The sequence below is a fragment of the Musca domestica genome, unplaced genomic scaffold (genome assembly GCF_030504385.1).
Source record: "Musca domestica strain aabys unplaced genomic scaffold, Musca_domestica.polishedcontigs.V.1.1 1, whole genome shotgun sequence".
Classification (NCBI taxonomy): Eukaryota; Metazoa; Arthropoda; class Insecta; order Diptera; family Muscidae; genus Musca; species Musca domestica.
This window is the reverse complement of record NW_026712114.1, coordinates 28,147,770-28,163,046: the sequence shown is the minus strand read 5'-3', so window position 1 is coordinate 28,163,046 and position 15,277 is coordinate 28,147,770. Positions and strand designations below refer to the sequence as shown.

Below are 15,277 nucleotides of genomic sequence, written 5' to 3'. Positions count from 1 at the left end.
GATGATGTTGATGTTATCAAACAACAAACTGGTGGCACAATTACATCTATGGTCAAATGTGTGGCAGTCTTGTTTTCTTCGAACACAAAATGTGTGTTATATATATTTTTTTTTTAAAGGGTTACCGTTTTAATATTTTGCGATAATATTTTGTTTTTTTTTTTTTTTTTTGGCGAATTTTTAAACGCTGTTTTAGGGTCTTTTAAAGTTTATTAAAAATGTTAATAATATATAAACTAATTTCAAAACCTCTTAAAGTTCTCCCACCGATAGACATTTCTTTCAAAGTCATCTAAATACACAGGATGAGATGAAAAAACTGCAACCAACTTCAGACTGCTGTTATTTCTAAGTCCCTCGTCCGACAGCTGCTAAAATTATTCCAGTGACAGCTCGTTATATTGTTTGCAAGCGTACAAAAGCATTTTAGAACTTTTGGAGAATTTTCGAGAAAAGAAGTTATTCGTGAAGTTATTCAAGCGTGATGGATATCGTTAGAGCACTCCAGCATTTAAATGTGAATAAATCTTTTGTGTCTCTTACCATCACTCGTTACCGTGATACTGGTAGCGTAGCCCGACGTCAAGGAAGTGGACCTAAGAAAACAGCAACATCAGCAGAAATGGTACGGAAAGTATGGAAGCGACTTAATCGCAACCCGTGTCGCAGTGGCCAAAAAATGGCTCGTGAGCTGAACATATCGCAATATTCAATTCGGCAAATATTGAAAAATGAGTTCGGGGTAAAGCCAAAAAGCACAAGAACTTACACCGCATCAGAAAGAAAATAAACTCAAAAGAGGTAAAGAGTTGCTACGCTTGGCCGAAAGTGATGAACTGCCGAATTTGATTTTCTACGATGAGAAAACATTCGTTGTCCAGCAGTTTGTAAACAAACAAAATGATCGTGTTTACTTGCCAAAGAGGTCAGCTGATAATGTGCACCTTCGGTTGGCCATCAGAACTCAAGTGCCGGCCATGGTGATGGTGTGGGCCGTCACAACAGCCGCTCTCCGCTCGTATTAATCGACCGTGGCATCAGAACAAATGCCGAATATTTTCGTGAAAATGTTCTGGAGGATGTATTAAAGCCTTGACACCTTGGACATTCCAACAGGACTTAGCACGCGCCATCCAAGAATGGTTACAAAATGAGGTTCCTCACTTCATTTCCTGCGCACAATGGCCACCAAAATCTCCGGATACCATTCCTATTGTGGTTGGAGTATTTTGGAAAGCAGGGTTGGCACTGAAAAATACCAAATTGTCGATCACCTCAAGCAAGCGCGTCACCGGGAATGGGCCAAAATACTGCAAAGCAACATTCGGGCAGCGTGTGACGGTTTCATTGGTGTTTGAAGGCCGTAATTCGTGCCAAAGGTGACCGAATTTGATGCATACATTTAAAAAAAAATGTAAAAGTTATGGCGTTTGACTTTGTTGCAGTTTTTTTGTCTCAGGCGAATTTGTAAAAGCTGTTTTATGGTCTTTTAAAGTCTATTAAAAAATTTAATAATATATTTTCTTCTGGTTTTTCGTTTGGCTCGAGGTCAGAATTTAAAAAACAGACGAATTTGTTTTTTTATATATTAATTTATTTGTCCGATATTTCGACTATCTTCGATAGTCATCATCAGGGATTTGACTTGAAAAAACAATTAACATTTAGTATAAATAAATAAAACAAAACACTATAACGATAATTACATTGGATTTTAACTCTTCTGTTTTTAAGTTCTCTGATGCAGCTTTTCCATCCTTTCCTTTTTACTCGAATTTTCCAACTAATTTTTCTTATGCTTTTCGATGACATTTCTATAAATTTGAGCACAATGTTCCGTGTCAGTTTTGTAGTTCATTCGTTTATTAGGAGGTACATTTATAATATGTAGCATTTCTAACATGTACCTACGTTTGTAGTTATTTTCTTGTGCCAAGATGTCGACATCTTTGAAATTGGGCGTATGTCCTTCTTGTTGGCAATGGGCAGCAAGGGCAGTTTTTTGCTCTATGGGTTTAGTTTTTGTCTTTTGGTCCGATTTATGAGAGCTAATACGAGTTTTTAATTTAGATTTTGTTGTCCCAACATATGCCTTCTGACATACGTTGGACCCGTCCCCATTACATTTAATCTTATAAACGACGTTAGATTTATCCTCGTGTGGAATTTTTGTTTTAGTTCTACTAAAGAAATTATTGTTGGTGTTACTGCTTCTGAATGCCAATTGATACTTCTCACTGTTGTACATGTTTGATGAAGAAAATCTTTCCGAAAACCCTGGTATATATGTAGATCTTTTATATGTCTTTTCCACTAATTTTGTATTTTGGTATGCTCTATTACCCTCGGCGCGTTTAATCAATTCATTAACAATGTTACTAGGGAAGTCATTCATTTTTAAAATCTTTATGATTTTGATTTTGTTCTTTGCATGGAATTTTCTGTCACTTATTTTCAAGACCCTTTGGATAAAGTTTGTGGCCGTGTTGATTTTTATACGTCGCGGATGCTTTGAATGGTAATTAATTAATCTACCCGAGGCTGTTGGCTTTTGGTACCAATCTAATAACAACTTTTTTCCTTCTCTTTGTACTAAGCTATCTAGATATGGTAACTGATTATTCAATTCACTCTCCATCGTAAACCGTAGTTGTTTGTTGTACATATTCAGCGTCTTAAGTGTATTTTCCACTTCCTCCTTTTTTACGATGCAAAATATGTCGTCCACATATTTTGTCAAGAATCTGGGTTTGATAGCCAATTTGTTCATAGTTTCGTCAAGAAGTTTCTCCATTATTATATCAGCAATGATTGGTGAAATAGGTGAGCCCATCGGCATGCCTTTTTGTTGTTCATATATCTTATCCTTATATGCGAAATATCTAGCGTCCTTAATACATGTTGTCAAAATGTCAATAAAAAGATCCATTGGTATATGTGTATGTTCCTTTATAATAGACCAACTATCTTTAATAGCACTAATAGCCAAGTTTACTGGAATGCTTGGGAACAAGGAAATCACGTCAAATGAAATTAAAATTTCGTCATCTTCAATATGTTGATTATTAATCCTGGATTTTGAAGTCTATTGCATCTTTAATGTTGTATTTTGAATCAACTGTCAATACTTTTAGGATTTTTGATATATATCTGGATAACTCATAAGTCGGCGAATTTGTAAATGAACATATTGGTCGTAGTGGTGTTCCCTCCTTATGGATTTTGGGCAATCCATATATCTTTGGTGGTATTGACGTTCTATTTATTAAGTTATATTTCACTTTCTCGTCAATTAGTTTTAACTCAAATAATTTTGTAACTAATTTATTGTTTTTCTCTTGTAGTCCTGTTGTTGGGTCTTTTCTTACACGTTTGTAAGTACACATGTCCATTAAAATTGCGTTCATTTTTGAATCATATTCTGTTTTTGACATGGCAACAGTTTTTCCACCCTTGTCTGCATTTAATATTAATAATTCTTTATTTTGTTTCAAAAATTTCGCCGTTTGGTCCACTGTGTTTAGAACAAACCGATCTCTTTTCCCTAATGTCGTTTTCCTCGTGTGGTCATTTATCAGAGTAATAAAATTTATTCTCGCATTCTCTTGTTGTTCTCTGTTATCCAACGTTTGAATGCACTCTTCTCCCTCAGCGATAATATCAAACAAGGGGAACGTCGTTTTTGTTGTTGGCAAAGAGAACTTCGGCCCAAGAGACAGCAACCATTCAACGTTGTTGGGTATGTCAGTATCTGTTTTATTTACGAACCATTCCTTGTTGTGTTGTATGTTCAGTTGACAGTGTTGTTGTTGTTTTAATGCGTCTAGTTTGTTGGTGTGTATAGATTTCTGTTTTGTGCTTTGAGAGTGAGAAATGATATTCTCACTTTCTGTGAGTAATATTAAGTCGTCTGCATCTAATTGGTCCCTGAGTTGAGCTTTAATGTTTGTAAGAGTATTTCTTGTAATGTTGACTTGCTTATGTTTCTGCTGTATTAATAGTTTAAGTACTTTTGTGTGGAAGTTATAGGTGATTGTGTCTAACGATGTTTTTACATTTGTTGGTATTTGTTTATTTGTTTTAAATAAGTCAAAAACATTCTTTGTGGTGTTAGAAATAAAATTTGGAATTATACCTGTTTCTCTGCACTTAATGAGGAAAGTTGCTGTTGATGTTAAGCGTGCTGACTGCCTGTTACTTTTTGAATATTGTTTGATGACATTTTTAGTTTCTTCGTTATATTTTTGTTTTATATATCAGAGAACTTAAAAACAGAAGAGTTAAAATCCAATGTAATTATCGTTATAGTGTTTTGTTTTATTTATTTATACTAAATGTTAATTGTTTTTTCAAGTCAAATCCCTGATGATGACTATCGAAGATAGTCGAAATATCGGACAAATAAATTAATATATAAAAAAACAAATTCGTCTGTTTTTTAAATTCTGACCTCGAGCCAAACGAAAAACCAGAAGAAAATACATTGATCAAAGGTCAACAATAACTATACAAATTAATAACACGGAAGGCACGCCGATAAAAACAACAATACTCAACATGAATGTCTATAAAAATATAAAACAAAAATATAACGAAGAAACTAAAAATGTCATCAAACAATATTCAAAAAGTAACAGGCAGTCAGCACGCTTAACATCAACAGCAACTTTCCTCATTAAGTGCAGAGAAACAGGTATAATTCCAAATTTTATTTCTAACACCACAAAGAATGTTTTTGACTTATTTAAAACAAATAAACAAATACCAACAAATGTAAAAACATCGTTAGACACAATCACCTATAACTTCCACACAAAAGTACTTAAACTATTAATACAGCAGAAACATAAGCAAGTCAACATTACAAGAAATACTCTTACAAACATTAAAGCTCAACTCAGGGACCAATTAGATGCAGACGACTTAATATTACTCACAGAAAGTGAGAATATCATTTCTCACTCTCAAAGCACAAAACAGAAATCTATACACACCAACAAACTAGACGCATTAAAACAACAACAACACTGTCAACTGAACATACAACACAACAAGGAATGGTTCGTAAATAAAACAGATACTGACATACCCAACAACGTTGAATGGTTGCTGTCTCTTGGGCCGAAGTTCTCTTTGCCAACAACAAAAACGACGTTCCCCTTGTTTGATATTATCGCTGAGGGAGAAGAGTGCATTCAAACGTTGGATAACAGAGAACAACAAGAGAATGCGAGAATAAATTTTATTACTCTGATAAATGACCACACGAGGAAAACGACATTAGGGAAAAGAGATCGGTTTGTTCTAAACACAGTGGACCAAACGGCGAAATTTTTGAAACAAAATAAAGAATTATTAATATTAAATGCAGACAAGGGTGGAAAAACTGTTGCCATGTCAAAAACAGAATATGATTCAAAAATGAACGCAATTTTAATGGACATGTGTACTTACAAACGTGTAAGAAAAGACCCAACAACAGGACTACAAGAGAAAAACAATAAATTAGTTACAAAATTATTTGAGTTAAAACTAATTGACGAGAAAGTGAAATATAACTTAATAAATAGAACGTCAATACCACCAAAGATATATGGATTGCCCAAAATCCATAAGGAGGGAACTCCACTACGACCAATATGTTCATTTACAAATTCGCCGACTTATGAGTTATCCAGATATATATCAAAAATCCTAAAAGTATTGACAGTTGATTCAAAATACAACATTAAAGATGCAATAGACTTCAAAATCCAGGATTAATAATCAACATATTGAAGATGACGAAATTTTAATTTCATTTGACGTGATTTCCTTGTTCCCAAGCATTCCAGTAAACTTGGCTATTAGTGCTATTAAAGATAGTTGGTCTATTATAAAGGAACATACACATATACCAATGGATCTTTTTATTGACATTTTGACAACATGTATTAAGGACGCTAGATATTTCGCATATAAGGATAAGATATATGAACAACAAAAAGGCATGCCGATGGGCTCACCTATTTCACCAATCATTGCTGATATAATAATGGAGAAACTTCTTGACGAAACTATGAACAAATTGGCTATCAAACCCAGATTCTTGACAAAATATGTGGACGACATATTTTGCATCGTAAAAAAGGAGGAAGTGGAAAATACACTTAAGACGCTGAATATGTACAACAAACAACTACGGTTTACGATGGAGAGTGAATTGAATAATCAGTTACCATATCTAGATAGCTTAGTACAAAGAGAAGGAAAAAAGTTGTTATTAGATTGGTACCAAAAGCCAACAGCCTCGGGTAGATTAATTAATTACCATTCAAAGCATCCGCGACGTATAAAAATCAACACGGCCACAAACTTTATCCAAAGGGTCTTGAAAATAAGTGACAGAAAATTCCATGCAAAGAACAAAATCAAAATCATAAAGATTTTAAAAATGAATGACTTCCCTAGTAACATTGTTAATGAATTGATTAAACGCGCCGAGGGTAATAGAGCATACCAAAATACAAAATTAGTGGAAAAGACATATAAAAGATCTACATATATACCAGGGTTTTCGGAAAGATTTTCTTCATCAAACATGTACAACAGTGAGAAGTATCAATTGGCATTCAGAAGCAGTAACACCAACAATAATTTCTTTAGTAGAACTAAAACAAAAATTCCACACGAGGATAAATCTAACGTCGTTTATAAGATTAAATGTAATGGGGACGGGTCCAACGTATGTCAGAAGGCATATGTTGGGACAACAAAATCTAAATTAAAAACTCGTATTAGCTCTCATAAATCGGACCAAAAGACAAAAACTAAACCCATAGAGCAAAAAACTGCCCTTGCTGCCCATTGCCAACAAGAAGGACATACGCCCAATTTCAAAGATGTCGACATCTTGGCACAAGAAAATAACTACAAACGTAGGTACATGTTAGAAATGCTACATATTATAAATGTACCTCCTAATAAACGAATGAACTACAAAACTGACACGGAACATTGTGCTCAAATTTATAGAAATGTCATCGAAAAGCATAAGAAAAATTAGTTGGAAAATTCGAGTAAAAAGGAAAGGATGGAAAAGCTGCATCAGAGAACTTAAAAACAGAAGAGTTAAAATCCAATGTAATTATCGTTATAGTGTTTTGTTTTATTTATTTATACTAAATGTTAATTGTTTTTTCAAGTCAAATCCCTGATGATGACTATCGAAGATAGTCGAAATATCGGACAAATAAATTAATATATAAAAAAACAAATTCGTCTGTTTTTTAAATTCTGACCTCGAGCCAAACGAAAAACCAGAAGAAAATACATTGATCAAAGGTCAACAATAACTATACAAATTAATAATATATTTACTAATTTCAAAACCCAACCATAGACAATTCCTTCAACGTCATCTTAATATTTCTTTTCTACAATAAATTCTCCTAAATGATCTCCTATTAACAAAATATATTTTATATTTTTGTTAAAAAAAAACTACAATTGATATGGCAACTCTGTTTAAACTTCACTTTGGTTTGAACGTATAATGTGAAGAAAAATAAAAGTACACTCAATCAGTTTTGTCTAGTCACATGCATTATTTCAACAACTACAATAATAACAATAACAAAAAACAATAACAATTATGGCTTACTTAAACTTTCCTTATATTATTCAATCACTGATTGAATGATTTGTTGAAATTGTAATGAGAGATAACACAAATTACTTTTGAAGAGGAGGCAAACAAAAAAGGAGAAATTGGGGGAAAAACATAAAATTTTCATTATTCAAAATATTGTTGTTGTGTGTATGCCCCTTTTCTACTATTTACTTAATGAGATTAATTGAAATTGGAGATTTTCCCACATTCAGGAAGTATGAGGTAATTTTCGAAATTATTTTTTATTAGAAAATCTTTAAAAGGTTTTGAGGGTCTTCCGTGTGGAGATGATTTTCAAAAGCTATTCTGTCTATAGAAGATTGTCAAGATGTATTTTGTCTAGAGAAGACCTTCGAAAGGGGTTCTGTCCATCGAAATCTTTCAAAAGACATTCAGTCCTTTAAATAGATCATTGGTCTCTGGAAGACCTGAAACTTCTCTTCGGTCTTCAGAACGCCTTTAAAGGGCCTTCTGCCTACGTCTTCTATCTATGGAAGACTATAAAAAGGATTTGGTATATAAAAGACCTTAGTACGGTATTCAGTATACAGAACGCCTTTAAAGGGTCTTCTGTTTATAGAAGACCTTCAAAAGGTCTTCTGTATATGTAATACGTTCACAAGGTCCTCTACAGGGTGAGATGAAAAAATTGCAACCAACTTCAGACTGTTGTCATTTCTACGCTACTCGTCTGACAGCTGTTAAAATTATTCCAGTGTTTACAAGCGCACAAAAGACTTTTGTTGAAAAAATTCCGGATAAAAAGTTATACGTGATGGAATTCAAGCGTGATACTGTGATACTGATCGAAACCCGCATCGCAGTGGCCGAAAAATGGCTCGTGAGCTGAACATATCGCAATATTTCTTTCGGCAAATATTGAAAAATGAGCTCGGGGTAAAGCCATTGAAATTCCATAAAGTGCAAGAACTTACACCGCAGCAGAAAGAAAATATACTCAAAAAAGCTAAAGAATTGCTCAAAAGAGCTAAAGAATTCGTAAACAAACAAAATGATCATGTTTACTTGCCAAAGAGGTCAGCTGAAAATCTTTCTAGCAGAAGACCTTTTGTTCTTTTATGAGAAGAACTTTTGGTCAGTAAAAAATCTTTTAAAATATTTTCGCATGGAAAACCTTTCAATTGTCTTCCGTCTATAGAAGACTTATGAAGGTTCTTCCGTCTATAGGATATCTCTGACAGGACTTTGCTCTATTTTTATAGGTCTTCCATATCTCATGTCTATGAAATGAAAGTAAAAAAGTAAAAACTATATATTTTTATGACACCTTTTCTAGAGTGGCCATACCTTCAAAAGTCGTTTATATTTCACTTTCTTTTGAATTTAAAACTAACAATTTTATGTTTGTCCCGTTTCAGATAATTCCCCTGCATCATGATTAAATTCAAAATAAGGCTTCTCATAGCCTTTGTCATCTGTATTGGTTCCAGCGCAGCTGTACTCTCCTCAGCCCAGTTGCCAGTCGAAGCACGTGGAGGGGCCTCCGAAGAAGATGATGATCCCGTTATTTCGACTAGTTACGTTCTGCCAAATCAAATTTTCAACGATGGAAAACCCTATTATGCTGCCAAAGATCCCATTTCGGGTCAGTTGGATTTCAATGTGAAGAAACCGGCGGGTATTGAGACATCAGCCAATGAGGTTGTAGATCCCAATGAGAAAACTGTCATATCGTCATCGTCGCCAAATATTCACGACTTTCTCAATTTACCGGTTAAATATTCATCGTCGAAATTCGTGTACCCCCTAGTTTCAAGTTCCTATGCGAATCTGAAATATCAGGGAAGTAATAAAAATTATATAACCAATAAAAAGCCAACGCAGGTGATACAGGCAACATCGGCGCCCAACTATCATACGGCGAATTATTTCACACTACCAACAACGAAATTGACACCGGTGGCACCAACGCAGCCAAGTACAACAAGTTCTAGTAGCACAACAACAACGACGACCACCTCTACTACAAGTACAACTAAGAAGCCAACAACAACATCTACTTCCACAACATCAACAACATCCACTTCTACTTCGACAAGTACCACTTCAACCTCCACTTCAACTACCAGCACTACGAAGGCTCCCGTTCCCACACAAACATCGACATTGGCTTCATCCTCGGCCAAATATACCACCTCCAGTAAGAGGCCAACCACCACAACTACCCCAGCTCCCAAGACCTCTACAACACGCAAGAAGTTTGTGCCCACCAAGAAATATAGTACCTCTACAACGGGAATCACCAGCACTACCATGCATTTGTCAGAACAGCAACAACAACAGAAATTTGATGGCACCAAACCCACTAAGCCCACAACAACAGCTGGACTCACAACCCGTCATCCCACACCATCTGCAGCCATATTCCCAACTGATGCAACCGAAAGCAAAGATTGGTATCCCGCTCCACCCAGTACAAGTACCACCGGTCAACCCGTTGTCTTCACCGAAGATCCCACATCACCACCCGCCTTCAGTCCTCTACCCACCAGCACCCGCATTCCCGACCTGGATCCAGCTGATGTTTATCACACTTTGGATCAAAAGAATGTGGAAAATAAATTTGAACAAAAACCCAGCATGACTTTGGCAGATATTTTCAATAGCCTGGCTGAGGAGGAGTCCGCAGTGGCTGCCATCAGCAATCCTTCGCACCAGGGATTGGATGCTCAAGGAAATTTGATGGAACCTTTGGATCCTTCCAAACCCTCACCCTTTGCCATGCAACAGAATTCCGGACGCAGACCCCAGGCACCACCCACAAAACCAACATTTGGCACAACCAGTAATGCTCCCGCCCTCAATGGCCAAGTGATCTCTTCCAATCAAGAGAATTTCAACAACGAATATGTTTCCTATCAAGTCCAGCAACCCAATATCATGCAATATCGTCCTGCCCCTGGAGCCATCAATAATGTGGTCATTTCACCGGGACAAAACTCTGCCTCCTTTGTTTTGGGCAGCCAACAGCAGGTGGGAGCCAATCAATTTGGCAGCGTTGAAAAGGAACCGCTCTTCTCCAAGGAACATCAACATCCCGTTCAATATGGCACGGTTATCAATGAAGACATTAGCACTTTGAATCGCCAGCCACCACCCAGTCCTCCAACACCATATCAGGAAATGCCGAAACCAGTACCCACCTCAAACTTCCATCAAAATGGTAACTATGCAACGGATTCGATAAGACCCGATATACCCAGACCACCCTCGGGGGCCAATGGTTATCAGGAGCCACCGCCAGCTGCACCTTCACCCTATCAACAGCTGCCATTGATTGGCTCAAATGTAAGGAACAAAATTTCAGGTCAAAAACCCCAACCACCACAGCAACCACAACAACAACAGTCAGTGACTTTGTCAGGAGCCGGCATTGGTTCGGTACAATCTGTGGATCCTCAAGAGAATGCCGATCCCAATTCGGTAACATTGGGTTCCAGTCAAAATACAAAAGAATTGTTAGTTTCCACCAATATCCGTTTCCCCGCCAATGAAGAGCAATCCGCCGAGGTACCCTCATTGCCGGTGGCCAGTGGACCCCCAGCAGGACCACAAATCAATGGCCATGCTCAGCCCTTGAGCTTGCAACAAATTCAAAATACCAACACAGTTGTCTTCCCAAAATCCGAAGAGACCGTTGGAGGTACGGTAAGTGATGCCGCTGCCGGCGCCGCTGTACAAATTCAGAAACATGAGGTTCTGACAATGAGTCAACATCAACAGAAATTGGTAAGTAGAACAAAGAAGACCTTTTGAAGTGACCTCTTATTAGGGCTTCTATTCATAGGATTAATATACCTAGCGGACTTTTAAAGGGCATTGACCTCTCTCATATCCTTAAATTTCCTCCAAATGGTCCCATGTCATTTGGAGATCTCTTCGAGGTCTTCCATTCATAGAAAATGTTTTTAAGACCATCCTTTTTCAGTAGTATACCTTCAATGATCTCACGTCCATCTCATAACAGTTCCTTTCTTATATCCTTTTACTCTTAGCAAAAATACTATTTCAAACACCTTTAATTGTTTTCTTTCGCAGAACTTCCCCACATCGAATGAGCCCAACACTCCCGCCACTCATATGGTGCCACCACCACGTTTCCCACCACCACGTTTCCCACCACCACTGCCGAACAGCATTAATGAACATGATTTGCAGAAACCCAGCCGCCCTCATGGTGGTCCCCAGTATCCATTCAATGAATACACTCGCAAACCCATTCCCGGTATAACTCGACCAAATCCGGATCGTCATTTACCCAACATTTTGCCACAATTTCGACCAAGTTCCAAAGTTTCTACAGGTCACCCACAACAAACCAATTTCAATCAGGAACCAGGCAATATCCTTGTAGGCGGACCTCAGCAGCCACCTCCACATCTCAAGCGCGGCCCCAATGTAGGTAATCCACAATTCTCACATCGTCGTCAGCCGTTGGGTCAACAAAGTCGCTATCCCCTGAATCGTAACATTGATTATCCCTCAGTTGGACCACCACCACCCCAGCTAGCTCCTCATGAAATTGCCAATAGACGTATCTATCGCGTCTCGCCATACGGAGGACAAGGTATGCAATACTTGGAACGTCCCGGCGGCGGCTATCCACGTAGACCGCACATGCCACATGGCTTGAGGCCAGCGGAATCATTAAATGTGGAACGCCATGTAATGTCTCCCGTTTTGGAAAAATTACCCGCTTTCGAAGAAGAAGATTTGGTTATCAATGATCCTCCTCAGCCCATTGCGCCCAGCAAGGAATCCTCTTTGGTGAACGATGCAAAATTGGAACCGGTGGTAACTCTGCAAATGTTACAATCCCAAAAGAAGGCTGTATCCCTACCCAATGATGATACCGGAGCTGGAGAGATCCAAGTACCTAGCCTTGATGAGGCGGAGGAAGAAATTAATCAGGCTGCCGAATCTAATAATCGTAATGGTCTTTATGTTGTCTATCCCATGGCGGGTGACAAAAAATCCGAGGTTGCCGCTGAGGATTTGAAAAATAAATTGCCAGCTGTGGCCCATGTGGAACCACCCACGGGTAGTGAATATCAGAATACACCCTTCTCGGTGGTAAGGGATGAACCCCAGGAACCCATTTTGAAAAACAAGAAACCTGTTTCCTTGCATCAACAGCAAAAGGCGGCTGCCAACAAAGATGCCTTCCCATATCCCATTGAAAAACCTGATCCATCCTATAGTGAATTAAATAAGCCATCTAAGGTGCCAGGTGTGCTAATTGCCCCCAAGATCATCAATGGAGCCTATGGTACCGGCACCATTGCACCAATTGCCATTGCCTATACCCCCACTGAGCCCACACCTCATATTAAGAAAATGCAACAGGAACAGCATCAATATCAAATGCAACAACAGCAACAGTATCAACAGCAAATGCAACAACAACAAAAACATCAGGAACAACAAATGTACTCGAATGTAAACTTGGCCACACCCGTCATAAAGGAGATACGTCAATTCGATCAGGCCCAAGACAATGGACATGACATCGATTTGCGCGGTCAAAATTATGAAAAGAATTTCATGGCTCCCTTCTATCCCAGTGTCAGTTTGGATTCCGTGACCAGCACCCCATCGAATGGTTGGAATATCTTAAAGACCACCAAGGAACCGTTGTACAGTAAAAACAATATTGATCGTTCGGACGTTAACTCGGCTAACAAAGATGGCCAAACTGAGGGGGAGGAGGAGGCCACCGAAAACACCACCCTGAAATCATTTGAAATGGACAAATTCCAACCCGAATTACAGGGAGGTTTCAAACCCATCTATCCACCTGGCTATAAATTAGCCAATGAAGATGAGGAGCAAGAACAGCTGGAGAAGCATGAAAGCAATAACATGCCTCTGGCATTGGCCAGTCACATGGAAATGCCTTTGAATTTACAGCAAGCCGACGCGTCCTCCACATCATCATCGACTTCATCAACAACCTCCACCACAACCACTGCCAAACCTTTGCTTGAGGACAACAAGGAAGTTCCCAACACCACCAAGGCTCCCCCACAAACAGAAACCACCACAAAACGCATCAAATCAAAATTTGAAACCAGTCTGGCAGCTCTGCTCTTTGGCGAAGATGACACCGATGCCGAAATGGAGGCCGCCGATGGTCCACGTGAAGAACCTCAGGCCCGCAAAGAACCAACCAAAGCCATGATGAGTGGTCCAAGAAGTATACCACGCATGGGACCACGTAGTTTGAAAATTTAAATTAAAAGAAAAAACCACAACAAAAATGACACTCGAATTAATTTAAAGAATTTTCTAGGCATTTTCACAAATTCTAATCTTATTTAATTTAGTTGTAATTTTAATTTATTTAAATAGGATATAAAGAAAACAAAAACATATTTTTAATTTTTAAATTTAATTGAATTGTTTTAAGAAACTACAACTCTTTGCAAAAACAATAAACATCCCGGCAGACATACACACATGGATCCGTAAAATATAACCATCATAATAATGTAACCGTCTTCTCTGCTCATCCAATGCCCAAAGTTACAACTCTTGCAAGTCTAATTTGAAATTTTTGAAATTATTTGGAAATTTCTTAACCTTGTTATTTTTGGTTTCTTATTAGACTTGCGATTTGTTGAACTTATTTAATCTCTGAGATAACTATCGCTCACATTCTCGTTCGTTCTCACTATCTCTGTTTCATATTCTTTTTTCATAATCAAATGTATTAATTTAATTTTTTTACAAAATAATAAGAACACGTATATAATAAAATATTTTTTAAATAAATATGTAGTTATATCAAAATATTATTTTTATTATAAATGAAACCCTTTTTCTAATTTTAATGTATTTATCTCACGAATCTATAATCCATACGAATATATTTTTAATAAAAATTAAAAAAAAATTATTTTTTTTATTTTTGGGAAATATTGGTCAGAAATCGGTCGAATGAATGCAGAACTACTTAAAAAATAAGGAAGTGGACGGAAGAAACAGCAACATCAGTAAAAATTGTTCGAAAAGTAAAGAAACGACTTAATCGAAACCGGCGTGCAAAGTCCGAAAATGGCTCGTGAGCTGAACATATCGCAACATTTGCCATTAAAATTCCATAAAGTGCAAGAACTTACACCGCAGCGGAAAGAAAATAGACTCAAAAGAGCTAAAGAGTTGTTTCGCTTGGCCGAAAGTGGTGAACTGCAACAACATTCGTTGTCCAGCAGTTTGTAAACAAACAAAATGGTAGTCTTTACTTGCCGTGGCATCAGAATAAATGTCGAATATTATCGGAAAAATATTCTGGAGGGTGTATTAAAGCCTTGGCCACGCAAACATTTTGGCCGCAGACCTTGGACATTCCAACAGAACCGCAGAACATTCGGGCAGCGTGTAACGATTTCATTGGCCGTTTGAAGGCCATGATTCATGCCAATGGTGACCAATTCGAACAAATCTAAACTTATTCTAAAATTTGATGTTATTTCCGACAATTTGTGCATTCATTTAATAAAGTTAAAAAGAAAAAGCTAAAAATTGTGGCGTTTGACTTTACTGCAGTTTTTTATCTCACCCTGAATATGTATTCCTGGCGTTTAGGTAAGATTAACACTCTTG

At 37.4% G+C, this 15,277-nt stretch overlaps 3 protein-coding genes across 4 annotated transcripts in view; 2 read left to right on the top strand and 1 right to left on the bottom strand.

The window, feature by feature from the left end:
- Positions 1–14,375, top strand: part of LOC101888221 (titin) — a 60,163-nt gene extending 45,788 nt beyond the window's left edge. For both annotated transcript variants that reach the window (XM_020039424.2, XM_011297333.3), the window contains 2 exons: positions 9,031–11,401; positions 11,711–14,375. In XM_020039424.2, the coding sequence (XP_019894983.2) occupies positions 9,047–11,401; positions 11,711–13,906 (4,551 nt within the window). In that variant the 5' untranslated portion in view covers positions 9,031–9,046 and the 3' untranslated portion in view covers positions 13,907–14,375. The remainder of the gene's footprint in view (positions 1–9,030; positions 11,402–11,710) is intronic.
- Positions 1,528–3,071, bottom strand: LOC131802059 (uncharacterized). Its single transcript, XM_059121403.1, has 2 exons — positions 1,707–3,071; positions 1,528–1,644 (listed from the first exon to the last, which is right to left on the bottom strand). Exon 1 carries the CDS (start codon positions 2,927–2,929, stop codon positions 1,784–1,786), a length of 1,146 nt encoding a protein of 381 aa, XP_058977386.1. The 5' UTR covers positions 2,930–3,071; the 3' UTR covers positions 1,528–1,644; positions 1,707–1,783.
- On the top strand, positions 5,758–7,317 carry LOC131802055 (uncharacterized). The gene is made up of 2 exons (XM_059121402.1): positions 5,758–7,122; positions 7,185–7,317. The coding sequence occupies exon 1, from the start codon at positions 5,900–5,902 to the stop codon at positions 7,043–7,045; it is 1,146 nt and encodes a 381-aa protein (XP_058977385.1). The 5' UTR covers positions 5,758–5,899; the 3' UTR covers positions 7,046–7,122; positions 7,185–7,317.
- Positions 14,376–15,277: the final 902 nt, after the last annotated feature.

Excerpts from the sequence above, each read along its gene's own strand:
- LOC131802059 (XM_059121403.1), bottom strand. The coding sequence starts at position 2,929 with ATGGATCTTTTTATTGACATTTTGACAACATGTATTAAGGACGCTAGA.
- LOC131802055 (XM_059121402.1), top strand. The coding sequence starts at position 5,900 with ATGGATCTTTTTATTGACATTTTGACAACATGTATTAAGGACGCTAGA.